Source organism: Neofelis nebulosa, chromosome 7 (assembly GCF_028018385.1).
Source record: "Neofelis nebulosa isolate mNeoNeb1 chromosome 7, mNeoNeb1.pri, whole genome shotgun sequence".
Lineage (NCBI taxonomy): Eukaryota > Metazoa > Chordata > Mammalia > Carnivora > Felidae > Neofelis > Neofelis nebulosa.
In genome coordinates this window covers 116547395-116562022 of record NC_080788.1, presented here as the reverse complement: position 1 = coordinate 116562022, position 14628 = coordinate 116547395, and the positions used below count along the sequence as shown (strand labels likewise).

General features: G+C 48.4%; 1 protein-coding gene across 3 annotated transcripts in view; it reads right to left on the bottom strand.

Moving 5' to 3' along the window:
- The window catches only part of SMOC1 (SPARC related modular calcium binding 1), a 159351-nt gene extending 158400 nt beyond the window's left edge, over positions 1-951 (bottom strand). For 2 of the 3 annotated variants that reach the window (XM_058739481.1, XM_058739483.1), the window contains exon 1: positions 577-950. In XM_058739481.1, the coding sequence (XP_058595464.1) occupies positions 577-675 (99 nt within the window). In that variant the 5' untranslated portion in view covers positions 676-950. Of the gene's footprint in view, positions 1-576 lie in introns of all 3 variants that reach the window. The other variant, XM_058739482.1, reaches the window with a different exon arrangement.
- Positions 952-14628: the final 13677 nt, after the last annotated feature.

The following is a 14628-nucleotide window of genomic DNA, read 5'->3' as shown; positions in this document are numbered from 1 at the left end:
CTCCTCCCGGGCTGTGCCCAGCAGGAGGGAACATTAAAATTATCTGCTGTGGGTTTTACGAGCAGCGATCGCTTTTTAAAACAACAACAACACAAGGTCCTTGTGTGGCTCTCGGGTAACCTAAAACTCTGCAGGCAGAGCTGCCCCCCCCCAACCCCCCCCGCCGCCTGCCAAGAACGCCAGCGCTCTGGGACCCGGACCGGGCGCAGCTTGAGACCACAGGGCAGCCGACTGGAGCAGAGAGCGAGCCTCTTTCGGACGCAGGAGGCACCCGCTCGGAGCAAAATGCCCTGGGAGAAGAGACCGGGAAAGAAAACCCACCAGTGACAGTTCGGGGGGAGGCGGGAGGCAGAGTCGGCGCTGCAAGGAAGGATGGGGGTGGGGGAGAACGGGAGAAATTTTTATTTCAGCAACTTCGCCCAGAAGCCCGCGATGACTAGGTGGTAGGTGCGGGGGGGGGGGGGGGGGGGGGGAGCGGGGGCGATACCTCCTCCCCCCTCCCCCAGCCCCAAGGGTTGTGGGCCAGGGACCTCAGGCTCCCTCCGCAGGTGGGCGCGCGGCCGGGGGCGCACTTACCCTGGGGCCCGTGGTGCGGTGGCCGCGAGCCGGGGACAGCTGCACCAACACGAGCAGCAAGTGGGGCGTGAGCAGACGGGCGCAGCGCGCGGGCAGCATGGTGCCAGCCGGGCCGGGCAGCCGGCTGCGGGCGGGGGGCGCGGGCTCCGCGGGGCGCACGGCCGCGCCTGCCTTCCTGCCTTCCTTCCCTCGGGGGCCCTTGCGGCGGCGGGCGGCGGGGCGGCGGGGCGGCGGGGCTGGCGGGGCTGCGCTCAGAGCGCGCGGTCATGAACCGCCCGGGAGGGGAGCTGGAGCGCGAGCGTGTGCCCTGCGCGCAGCGCTCGCTCGCTCGGCTCGGCCGGGCCGCGGCGGCAGCAGGTTGGACGCCAGAGCGCGGGCCATGGGAATTCCCGTTATAAACCCCCGGGAGGGGCGGGGCGGAGCCCGGCGGCCCTGATTGACGGACCGAGGGGCCCGTAGCCGCCGTCCCTTTGGCAGGTGAAAGCCAATGAGAGAGCGGGAAAAGGGGCGGCTTGCGGTCAACCCCACTGAGGAGCGACACCCGCTTGCCGTGCCAGAGTCGGCTCCCGGAGAGGCTGGGAGAGAGAGGAACTTTTTCTCGGCCCTTCTGTCTGAGGCAGCCTCGGAGAGCTCCGGCAGCCCCAACTCCCAGCATGCCCACCCGGCTAAAAATCGTGCCTTAAGCACGTGTAATTTTCATCATAAGCCCACGAGTTGTCACAACAGGCCTGTAAAATAAGCAGGAAAAATACTCCTAGCCCCCCTTTTCTGATGAGGATACTAGGGCGCAGAGGAGCTGAGAAATCTGCTTCCCCGCCGCATCAACACCAAGAACAACCGAGAAGGTGGCCCACGCAGGCCAGGCTGTGACTTGCGTTGGGAGTGGGGAATGGGTGCATTCATTTCTTTCAGAGAAGCTTCGAGGGGGTGACACCCCAAGTCCTACAGCATTTTCCCCCAGAGAAGTGTCGAGGATATAAGGTGAAGTGGGTCCTAGGCATCTGCCCGCTGGGGAGGGCCCCTGTGGGTATGGGGTAATGCCCACCTGTGGCCCTGTGGTGGCTTCAGGCCTCCTGGCTCCCCGCCTTGGACTGGAGGGCCAAGGGGCAGCCACTCTGTGGTCTAGGAGTCCTGAAGGAGGAAGTCAGAGGAGGGCTCTTCTGTGGGGGAGGAGAAGAAAAAAATATTGACGGGGAGGGGTCTGTGGGTGCAAAGACCCCACGGCTGGGTCAGAGTGGGGAGAGGAGACCTCTCCTGGGTGCCCAGCCCACTTGGAGATAATAGCACAACACAGGGTCCAGCGGATGTTGGCGGGCTCTCCCCAGGGTGGTCCCCAAAGGGCCATCTTGGGAACAGTTCCAGCTGCTTCACACCAGCTCCTCGAATGGAGCCTGATGATCCACTACCCTCAACCCAAGAGAACCCCGGTTTCTCTTTTTGTGTGGAGTACAACCCTTAGTGTTTACTTCCATTGGTATAGACCACTCCGTTCACGAGGAGGGAATCTTTTCTCTAACCAGACGGGAAGCGGCACCAACAGAGCTTAATTCCTCCTCCCTGTCTGCGCCTAGAGGTCCTAACAAGAGTCAGCTCTGCTCCCTTACACCTTCTCTCCCGGACTGTGTGAACATGCTTCCCGTCCAGCCCCTGCGTTCAGTTTTGCCCATTCCCCTTGCCTGCCCCCATCCAGCCTCCACCCTGCATCCTTCCAAAGAGCAAACCTGAATATACCACTCCCTACTTAATAGACTTACACTCTCCCCAGTGCCCTCAGATAAAACAGCCCAGACTGGATGCTGGAACTGTAACGGAGTGCTCGTGGTTCTCCAAACAAAAGTGAAGAACATCTCTAAGAGAATTGCCTGTCTTCCTCTGCTGAGAAATAACACAGTGGTCAGACAGGCTTTCCAACAGGATGGGTTCAAATCCTGGGTCTGCCACCTAGTGGCATAACCTTGCACAAGTCAGTTTCCTTGTCTGGGGTGCAGTCTTCCCCTCTGTAAAATGGGAATGAAAATAGTCCCTACTTCATGAGTTGTCGGGATCTAAGGAGATGGTTAAGTGAGAAATAGCGCATCTAGCGTAAGAAGAGGGCAAGACAAATGCCTCATCTCACTTTATCCTCAGAATGATCCTGTGAGATAGATCCAACTTTACAGGTGAGTAAATTGATACGCCACGAGATTGTGACTTTCTTCCCTCATTTGGCTGCTAAATTCCATCCACGATTCAAGGCCAGGTGTTCAGATTCTAATCCTGTCTCTGTCATGTGGTGACTACAGTGTCCAGTCTCAAACGCCATAGGGCTCGGTGTTCCCTGTGTGCACACTGGGAATTTCTTGAGCCATCTGCAAAGGACCTGACACTTGCGAGCTTCGCTGAGCTTCTGGGGAAGAGCCTGGAAACAGCCTCTGTGACCTGGCATCCTGGGGATTGGTCCCAGCTGGACTTGTGACATTTGTCCAGTACTGCTGTGCCTCATGCAGCCCTTGTATCAATTTCCGTGTGCCCCATGTATTTGCCCAGCAGGGGTCGGCAGGGTGGAAATGTTATCTTTGGGCTCAGAGGCCCGACAGGTTTGTTCTGACTCTACCACCTGGCCTTGTGCGCACCATCGAGCTGGTCAACTTCTTTCCGTTGCTGGAATTATTGAGAAATCTGTTGGAGTAAGTAAATACGCCTGCAATGGCCCCCAGTATCTGGCAGCACAATGCACCCAGGGAAAAGGCATTGCAATCGTCCTTTTCATCCATAACACCACATGCTGCTTTCCAGCCAGAAAGCCTATTTCCAAGCGGTTGCTGGTCCAAAAGTCTACATTTTCTGGATTTCAACCATGTAGCTCAGTTTAAAATATGAGCAACTGCTTTCCAGTTACTTTGCTCAGCAAGTATTTTCTTTCCCTCCGGTTGGCATGCAGGCCCTGTCGTAACCATGGCCATCATTCAAATGATGCATTTTCTTCTCCCGACTCCTCCCAACCCCAGAGAAGGTTAGAAATTCCAGAGAACTACTAGTCCCAAACAGCGTCTCTCTGCCAGGCTCAATCTTCTGATCCAAGCAAAAAGTGAAATTGACAAGTTCCTTCTTTCCCTGGAGGCCAGGCTTATGGTCCAAAAATAAATCTAGCTATTCTGGCATCTGGTCTGTCCAGTTTCAGCCATACCCCTTGCCCCTGGGACTTCTATTTGCAAGGGGATATTTCAGTAGAAGAAAAATAATACTTTATATCTCATATTGAAGCCCGAGGGCCTCAAATATTTAGTACTAGCTACAGATGCCTATCAAGTCTATCTGTGTTTCTGTATAATCCAGAGTAGTCTTGCCTTGCCTCATTTCCATTTACTTTAACAAGCAGTTTGGTGCCTCTCCTCCTGTGCCCCTGTACCATGCTCATTATTATGAGGAATCTTTGGACGCCCGCCCTGCCCTCTGAGAAATTACAATCTAATTTAAAACACAAAGCAGACAGATACTTGGAAACAGATATTTAAAAGCAATGTGTTTGGGGGACCTAGCGGGCAGGGAAGGCCTCATGGAGAAGGTAGGTCTTGAACGGGGCTTTGGAGAAAAGTGCTTCTGTAATATAAATATACCTTGATTTATATTTGCTTCCCTTGTGGCAACAGCTACCAACAGGAAAAGGTGAGTTGTGTCCGAGGTCTTGGGCTCTTTTCACATACACTGCTGCACCGAGAAACCTGGGACACCAAGAATCTTGGGTTTAAAGAAAGAAAGGTAAATACGTGAGGTGATGGATATGTTTAATTAAGCTGATGGGAAAAAACCTTCACAATGTATACATATAACAAATCATCATGTCGTACCCTTCCAATATCTTATAATTTTATTTGCCAATTATACCTCAATGAAGCTGGAGAAACAGACATGTCAAAAAGAATTGAGTGACTTAAACAATTTGGAAGCTTACTTATCTCTTTCATACACAAACTCCCTTCAAAGTCGAGGGTAGCTCCCTCTAACCCAGGTTTCTTCTAGCATCCCTGTCATTCTTAATAAGCAGCTTCTGCCTCAAAGTCCAAGATGGCTGCATAAGCTCTAGCGATCACACCTCTTTTCTAGTCAGCGGGGAGGAACATGGGTAAAAGAAGAGAATGCCCCTCTCACATTTTATTCTATCCAAATGACCACATCTAGCTACCAAAAAAAAAAAAAAAAAGGTAATCTTAATTTGAGGTGGGCACAGCTGTCCGGCTAAGACTCAGGGTTTATGTGACCAAGGAAGAATCCAGGAGACAGTTAACAACAGGGGCTATCATCATTGTGATACCTGGAGTTGCCAACCAAAAGAACCACGGACAATGCAAGAGAGTTCAGAGTGTTCAGTTGTGTGCCTTTCCTCTACCTCTGCATGTCCGACTCTGTCATGACGAAAAATATTAATAGGCTTAGGGCCAGACACATAGACTCTTTTAAAATATAGTTGATGAATAGTATTGTGCTAACACAATGATTTGATATATGTATGTATATAAAATGATTACCATAATAAGTTAACATCCATGTCCTCAAAGAGTTACCTTTCTTTTTTATGTTAAGAACTTTATTTCTTTTTTTTTTTAATTTTTTTTTTCAACGTTTTTTATTTATTTTTGGGACAGAGAGAGAGACAGAGCATGAACGGGGGAGGGGCAGAGAGAGAGGGAGACACAGAATCGGAAACAGGCTCCAGGCTCCGAGCCATCAGCCCAGAGCCTGACGCGGGGCTCGAACTCACGGACCGCGAGATCGTGACCTGGCTGAAGTCGGACGCTTAACCGACTGCGCCACCCAGGCGCCCCTTTTTTTAAATTTTTTTTTTCAACGTTTTTTATTTATTTTTGGGACAGAGAGAGAGACAGAGACTTTATTTCTTTTTTTAATGAAAATTTTAGTTAGTCAACATACAGTGCAATTTTGGTTTCAGGAGTAGAATTCAGCGATTCATCACTTACATGTAACACCCGGGGCTCATCACAAGTGCCCTCCTTAATACCCATCACCCGTCTAGCCCATCCCCCACCCACTCCCTCTGTCAACGCATAGTTTGTTTTCTATCATTAAGAGTCTTTTGTGGTTTATTTCCATCTCTTCTCTTTTTTCCCCCTTCCCATATGTTCATCTGTTTTGTTTCTTAAATTCCACACATATGAGTAAAATCATATGGTATTTGTCTTCCTCTGATTGACTTATTTCGCTTAGCATAATACATTCTAGCTCCATCCACGTCATTGCACACGATTTCATTCCTTTTGATGGCTGAGTAATATTCCATCGTGTGTATGTATACCACATCTTCTTTATCCATCAGTCGATGAACGTTTGGGCTCTCTCCATAGTTTGGCTATTGATAAGAACCTTTAGGATCTATTCTGTTAGCAACTTTCGATACAGCATTATTAGGTCTCATTATGCAGATGAGGAGCTGAGGCTTAACCACAAAGGTTAACCTTACCAAAGATGGCCCTTACATTTTACATGCACATCAAAAGTTTTGGCATCCTCTTAAATCTGTTAGTCCTAAGAGTCGGAAGTACATGCTATATTCACACGTGCTATTTTGTGTATTAGTGAAGGTTATTTCCACATGTATGAGTTTTCCCCACTCACCTACTTTATCTTCCATTTGCCTGTTTTTTATTTTTTATTTTTTTTTAAATGTTTATTTATTTTTGAGACAGAGCATGAACAGGGGAGGGTCAGAGAGAGGGAGACACAGAATCTGAAACAGGCTCCAGGCTCTGAGCTGTCAGCACAGAGCCCGACGTGGGGCTCGAACTCATGGACTGTGAGATCGTGACCTGAGCCGAAGTCAGCCACTCAACCGACTGAGCCACCCAGGCGCCCCCCATTTGCCTGTTTTATTGGTCTGTATTTTTTACACTGGAACCCATGAGGCAAGGAGCCTTTGTAATGTCTTCAAACCCATAACCGCCATGCTTCGGTACTCCAGAGAAAGCATTGTTACAAGGACCCTGTTTAGACTGGGGTTTAAGACTCCATGCAAATCATCACCGTTTAGTCCTAATCTATTGACAGACACAATCCAGTCAATCAGACAAATGTTATTGCTTTCCTACAGTGTGCCAAACGCTGCACTAGGCTCTGGGTATACAGTGAGAACAAAGAGAGAGAATGACTGTTCTCACGGAGCTTACAGTTTAGTAGGAAGACAGACATTAAGCAACTGATTATCAACAATCAATTCACTAATTCCAGTGTCCACAGTATGGCAAAGATGTACAGGGTATTTGGGGAGTTATAAAAAAGAGTGTCTAACTCATGCTGGAGGGTCAACTTTCCTGAGAAAAGTTGAGATCTAAAGGATGTCCAGTTTCAGCTGGACAAAGAGAAGGGGAAGAACATACCGGGCATAGTGAACAGCATGTGCAAAGGCACCAAGGCAGGAGAAAATGTGGAACTAAATTTACAACTAACCGGATCATTCTTTTTTTTTAAAGTATGCTCTGCATCCAGTGTGGAGCCCAAAGAGGAGCTTGACTTCACAACCCTGAGATCATGACCTGAGCTGATATCAAGAGTTGGACGCTTAACAGACTGAGCCACCCCTACGGGCGCAGGATCATTCTTACCTCTTTAATTCTCAGTAGCCCAGGAAAAATAGTTATCATCATTCACCATCTGGGGCTGATGGACTCATTTCATGTTTTTACATTTCTAAGTCATTTTACAAGTAATTTACAGAAGTATGAATAAAAGGCGAGTGTATTAGTTAACTAGTGCTACATGACAAATTACTCCCCAAACTTAACTTAAACAACAAACATTATCTTAGAGTTGCTGTGGGTCAGGAATCTGGGAGTGGCTTAGCTGGGTGGTTCTGGCTCAGGGTCTCTCAGGAGGTTGCAGTCAGGGTTAGCCAGCTTCATAGGCATCTGACCTGTACAATCATGAAAAGTCCCATGCTTCATAGTCTATCGCCATCTTGAAATTTTTAATAATTTTTGATCAGGGAGCCCCCCATTTTCATTTTGCACTGGCCCTATAAATTATGTAACCAGTTCTGGTTGTAGTCAACCTATTAGCCAGGACTATAATCATCTAGGGCTAGAAGACCCACTTTCTAGCTCACTCTCTGTTAGCAAGCTTCTGTTCCTCACTGGCTATAGGCCAGATATGTTCCTTCTTCTCCACATGGGTCCTCACAGTGGGATATCTGGCTTCCCCCGGAGCAAGTGATCAGAACAAGAGCCCAAAATGGAAGCTGCAGTCTTTTATAACCTAGTCTCAGTAGTGACATACCATCACTTCTGCCATATTCTATGGGTCACATGGATCAACCCTGGAACAATGTAGGAAGGAACGACACAGGGGTGTGAATACCAGCAGGCAGAGATCCATGGAAGCCATCTTGGAGGCTGGCTACCACTGGTAGCTAAAAACTTTGTTAGTTGTTTGTTTGTTTGTTAGTTTGTTAGTTGTTGTTTCTAACATTGTTAGAAATGTTAGTAAGAACTTTAATACGACAAAATTTTATTTCGTATTTTCCTAGTTTTAAAAGTAACACACTGAAGTGACTAAAAACTTCCATACGTCAAACGTCATGAGCTTGGAACATATTCATCATGCGAACAGTGATTCCAGATTTCAAAAGTATCTCTGAATGACCTAGCTTATTATTCCTTATGGTCCTTCTTCACAAATGCAACCCTTTTGAAAGCTGTGCTGCTTTTGGTGGCTCATAATTTTGTTGAAGAGAGTATGGCCATCTTCTTTGGTCCACAATTACAAAACATTTTCATTTCCAGATTTACAAACATAATTTGAAATCTTCATGGGGTGCCTGGGTGGCTCAGTCGTTTGGGCATCCGACTTTGGCTCAGGTCATGGTCTCGTGGTCTGTGAGTTCAAGCCGGGCATCGGGCTGTGTGCTGACAGTTCAGAGCCTGGAGCCTCCTTCAGACTCTGTGTCTCCCTCTCTCTCTGCCCCTCCCCTGCTCATGCTCTGTGTCTGTCTCTCAAAGATGAATAAACGTTCTTTGTAAAAAAAAAGGAAAAAATAAAGATAAAATCTTCAACCCAGTTAATATTTCCATTTCTTCACCGTCTATTTCCTCTTTGCACCTATACCTCTCTTCAAAGTCTATCCACTCACAAACCACCTCAAATACATGTTGGTGCGCAAAGAATCTAAATGTTTAAAGAATATTGTCAGCCTTTTTTTTTTAGCAAAACAGGAAGGTGCAGGCTCTTCTCAGTAAATATTGTATAATCAAGCCCATCTTGTTGAGTGATTAACTGAATGAAAAGATATTTCCTTTTTGTCTTTAAAACACATATTCTTAATTCATTGATAACTGAGCTGGAGAAAAATCCCCAAGATCTCATTGTCCAAAGATTCCTAGGCTAAGATTTCTCTTACATAATCAATTTCACCATCGTCATTTGCTTATATTCTGGAGTGCTAGCACCTCTTTTCATTCATGTTCATGTTCTGATTTATGTAGGAACCGTGAAACCTCTTTATCAACTTACTTCTCTTTGCCACTAACGATGGAAAAATTAAAAATCCAGAATTTTCATTTATATGCAATGAAACTAAAAGCACATCACAAAGATAGTACCTCCTCCTGTATATCATCTTGGAAAATGATATAATACTTTAGGCAATGAATTAAGAAAACCAAAGGATGATAAAATACCAGTGATCAATGACACTGCTACCTTCTCCTTCTAGGTAATTCCACCATTCTTCAGCTTTCTTATTTTAGTCTTTTTCAGCATAGTTGGGGATAAATGATGAGCAATGATGAAATAATTCCTAGGATGACAAAATAAATGTTTCAAGACATAGGAAAACCTGAGATCACTAAGAGCTCGTAATGTATCTTACATTTATAAGAGGGTTCCAGGGCACCCATATCATAATTGCAAGGTAGAATGAGTTTTGGTCTCTGTGGAAAAAAAAGTAAATTTTATCTTTGTGTTTTGGAAGACATCTGAAAAAAGACTAAAAACCAAGGAATGTCGACGCTTTGCAAAAGGTACAAGTGCTTTTTAAAATCAACTAAAATTGGGTCCTATTGACCCCAGGCGGGATTGACACAACTCATCTAGGGGATTTGGGAGAAGTAGCACCCCTGAAGTGACCCAAACAGGCACTCCTCATGCCCCACCCCCATCCTTCCAGCCTAGAAGTCTCCTTGCAGATGCCTCTTCTCTCTGCCTGAGGACTTCCTCTGGCTGCAGGTGCCTGCTCATCCGATGCAGAGGGCAGCCAGAAGTGCCTTGGGAGGTAATCCTCCCCAGGAGCAGCCCTCACCCAATGGAGACCCAGAATTAGTGGGCACATTCCTCAACTTCCTTACCGCCCAGCAAGACGACTCTGAGGCGTGCTCCACAGTCTCTCAGTGGGTCCCCCACAGGATTAAGTCCCAGCTGCCCACAGCAGTAGCCCTCTCGTTAATGAACCATTAGCTGGCATTTCTCCCTTCCCTGTTGCACGTCCACATTCCCTGATTGTGCTTCCTTGGATCACCTCCAAACAAACTACTCGACCAAAATTCCTTGTCTCAGACTCTGCCATTGAGAGAACCTAAGCCAGGACACGAGGTGAAACCACATCACTACAGAGCAGCCGCAGCTCCAAAAATCATTGGTAGCGCTATCCTTGCTCTACCAGAACCCGGGTGCTATCTACGCAGAACGAGAAAAGTGGGCTGATCCAAGCAAGCCAAACAGCGAGGAGAGTGGCTAATGACGGCAGATTGCAGTTTAGGAGAAATGCCTTTAGAGGTCATTAGAATAAGAAGCTGTCTAAAACCATCAGAAGTGCTTTATCCGTTTGACAAAAAGTTGGAATAGGCTCCCAGGGGTGGCAGATGGACAGTCTGATCTCATTTAAGAAACATCCTGGGGCAGTGGACCAGCCCTGGGCATGGAGACAGGAGACTTGGATTCCAATCCAGACCTCCGTAGCCATTCCCGCCACCACCGCCACGGAAGAGGAAAGAGGGGTATGGACCCTTCACAGAGTTGCCGTGAGGAATGAGTGAAACCATGAGTTGTATGTAGTAGAATGCTCTGTGGTTTTCATCTTCTTTGGCAAGATAATTTGCCAGCTCCCTTGGGGTACAGGCTGGGGCAGACACTGGCCTCCAGCAGATGGCCTTATTTTGGAGAAGCCATGTGAGTCCCTTTAGTCATGTAAATGAAGGGTCAGTAGGCACTGGTGTCCTGGGAGAAAGAGTAAAACAAGCCCTTTCTTGTGCTGTGAGCTCTGCTCCTTTAGAGGAGTCTGGTCACCCGGGAGACAGAGGGATCGGTTCTACCTCTGGGCAGTGGCAGGCTGGAGTCCTCCTGGAGCTGCGGCACCCAGAGAGTGGCTGCAGGGGTGAGCTGGGACCCTGGGGCTCAGACCTGGGCGAGGCCCGCTCAGTCCTGTGGCTGGGGGTGGGGGGCAGGCACCATCCCTTGAGGCATTTCAGTACCTGCAACAGCCCCAAGATCAGAGGATTCGCCCACCCCCCCCCCAACCCCACCCCGGCTCTGCCTCTCACCTTAGAGGATTCCTTCACCAGCTCAGCTACTGTGTCCCTTCTGTCTGGCTGCTGAAAGGACGCAGGCATGTCCTGTCCATAAGCCACCTCACAGCGGTATGGGCAACCTCCCACGGTGGCATTCTGGGAACTTGACCAATGTGGGCATCTAGAACTTACCCTGTTCACCGAGGTTGGTCCTAGCTATCCTGGCAGCTTGGTCACTATCAGCCACGGAGAGACATAAAAGAAGCAGATGTGAGTCCTCCATGGAAAGGTCACAAGCACCAAGGGATGCCTGATGCACAATGAGGAGAAAGGGGGGCACCGGCCCTGGAGACTTGCATCCATTTCCAGCAGGTGCAGGCCTGTGTGGCACAGCCTCAAACGTGGTCTCCACACGCCAGGCTGTACTAAGATGTGCATGCCAGCTGTCTAGCAGAACCCGTGCACCATGCCTGGGCACCGTTCCGTACATTTGTCCCCTCCCTGGACCAGTTTCCTATTGCTGCTGTAACAAATCACCACAGTGCTTAAACACAACCCAGATTTACTGTCTGTCGAGTATGGAGCTCAGAAGTGCAAAAGCAGTCTCAAGGAGCTAAAACCAAAGTCTCCTCAGGGCTGCATTCCTTCTGGAGGCTCTGGGGAAGAGTCTGCTTCCTGGCCTTTTTCCGGTGGCCACCTGCATTCCCTGGCCTGTGGCCCCACCCTCCGTCCGGCAGTATAGCATCTTCCCATCTCTCTCTGACCCGACGCTCCCACCTCCTCTCGTGAGGCCTCCTGTGATTCCATGGAGCCCACCGGATAATCCAGAATAATCTTTCTATCTCAAGACATGTATTTAATCATATCTGCAAAGTCCCTCTTGCCATCGAAAGCAACATATTCACAGGTTTCGGGGATTCGGATGTGGACATCTTCAGGGGTCAGTAGCCCTGAGCCTACCGCATTCCCACACACCTCATTTCCCCTCTGATCCCCTCCCACCTTTTCTTTACCTGAAGCGTCACTAACTCCGGGGCTTCTGTTCACCCACCTCGGGCCTACACCCGGGCAGCTATCCACACTGCCTCCAGACACCCGGCCCTGCAGGCTCAGAATCCCACCACCCACCTCCAATCCCCGCCACTCTCCTTCAGCTCTGCAGTCGCTGCATCCGCGGAATCTGTGTTGCCATTTGATTTTCCCAAGCTGTAGTGCCATCACTCGCTAGCCTCATCACACCATTCTCCCGCCCGCAGAGGCCTAGTTATCTGTATTTGCTATTTTTTCTATAATGAGCTTTGTATCCGTGGCAAGGGGAAAGTGCTATTTCAAACAGAAAAAGGAAAGATCCGGGTACCTGGGTGGCTCGGTCATTAAGCATCGACTTCAGATCAGGTCATGATTTCACAGTTCATGAGTTTGAGCCACGCATCCCGGGAGCTTGAGTCCCGCTTTGGGTGAGCCCAACTTCTCTCTCTCTCTCTCTCTCTCTCCCTCACTCGCACCCTCACTCTAAAAAAGAAAGAAAGAAAGAAAGAAAGAAAGAAAGAAAGAAAGAAAGAAAGAAAGAAAGAAAGAAAGAAAGAAGGAAAGGAAAGGAAAGGAAAGGAAAGGAAAGGAAAGGAAAGGAAAGGAAAGGAAAGGAAAGGAAAGGAAAGGAAAGGAAAGGAAAGGAAAAGTCAGGAGCCAATCCAATCCCCTCTCCTTTCTCACCACAGAGCTGTCCAATGTTTTCACACTCCTCACTCCCATGGCCCCACATCAGGAACCCCCGGCCCAACTGAAATGTTCAGAATTCAGACCACATCCTCACCTAGACCACCTCCCGCAGAGGTCAACGGCGGTGATGTAACCAAAATGACAAAACTGGCCAACAAGAAGACATAAACATGAACCCAGTGGGTTTTTTTTTTTCCCACAAGCCCTACATATGTATGTATTTTCATGGCTAACATTTATTGAGCATTTACAACATACGAAACATTTTATAAACACAACTCATTTCGTCCTCACGACAAACTTATTGTCCCCAATATTTTCCCCGTTTTTCAGATCAGGAAACTGAATGTGGAGAGGCTAAGGCACTACCCTGGGGTTAAACAGACCCCAGTGGCAAAGTTGTTTCCAAACCCGAACGTGTCTAACCCCACAAGCCATGTTCTTCACCACTAGGCTATAAGAACTAGGCAACTAGTTGGAGCTGCTCCTGTGAGACAGTCTAAGGGCCCGGCTGGCACCCAAGGCAGGAGGCAGATGGGGTCCATGGGACCTAGGTTCAAGGTTAGTGGTATGGCCCGAGGGCTCTAGCCTCTGGACAAAGCGGTACTCGGGAACAATCTGGGTCTGAGAGGTAAGGCAACAGCAAACACAACCCCGTTCCCTCAGGGTCACTGCACAGAGGCACACGGGGCTTCACATCCAGCCAAAGACACCCTCCACTGCCCACAGGGGCACTGCCATTGGCCTACCCCTTCTGAATTTTGTCCTCCAATAACCCGCTGCTGCCTGGGGTCCTGTGTCTGTGCTGCTGGACAATGCTCCTCAGAAAGCCACAACTCTCTGACCATTTAGACCACAGACACTTTGAGGTCGGGACCCTTAGCTTCTATTTTTCTGGCTTCTCTATCCTCTCCCACCAGGTCAAAATTCATGCTCGATCACACTTGTTAGTTTGACCATTTAAATGGCCAGATGACATCGAGGTAAGCGACTACGGGTGAGCCAAATTGAATAAATCACTTTAAAATTAACTAGGATGAAATGCAAATTAAGAGAAATTATTTTCTATTGCTATGTTCCCATGGGAGAAGTGTATTTTTAATAAGGCCATGTAAAAGTCCTTGGACGTACTTCATTCCGACGTCTGTGCCTTTACCAGATGTCTTGCACCATGAGACATCTGTGCGAAAACGGAACAACTTGCATTTGGATGCATGGATTAGAGGCAGAAAATACAACATCCCAGTTAAGAGTTCCAACCAGGGAGTTAGACAAACCTTGATTCAAATTCCATCTCTGTGACTTGCTGGCTGACCACGGACAAGCCACCCGCCCTCTCTGGGCCTCAGCTTTCTCACTTGCGAGAAGCTAATTCAACGTGCCTTCCTCCTTCACACCCATTGGGATGGCTGTTATTAAAAAACAACGACAGCAAAAAATCCAAAAATAAGTGTCAAGAAGCCTGTGGAGAAATTAAACCCTGGCGCGTGCCTGGTGGGGATGTAACGTGGTGTGGCTGCCGTGGAAGAGAGGTTCTGACACATGCTGCCACATAGATAAAGCTTGAAGACGTGACGCTAGGCGAAAGAGGCCCCACACAAAGGGCAGCTATTACAAGATCCCACTTCTATGAGGTAACTAGAGTAGTCAAATTCACAGACACGGAAAGGGGAATGCTGGTTCCCAGGAGCTGGAGGGGGAGAGGAAGGGGGAGGCGGTGCTTGATGGTTTTGGAGTTTTTGCTTGGAAAGATAGAGTTTTGGAAATAAATGATGGTGATAGTTACACTATAGGGTGAACATACTTAATGCCGAACTGTATAACCTACAAAGAGTTAAAATGGTAA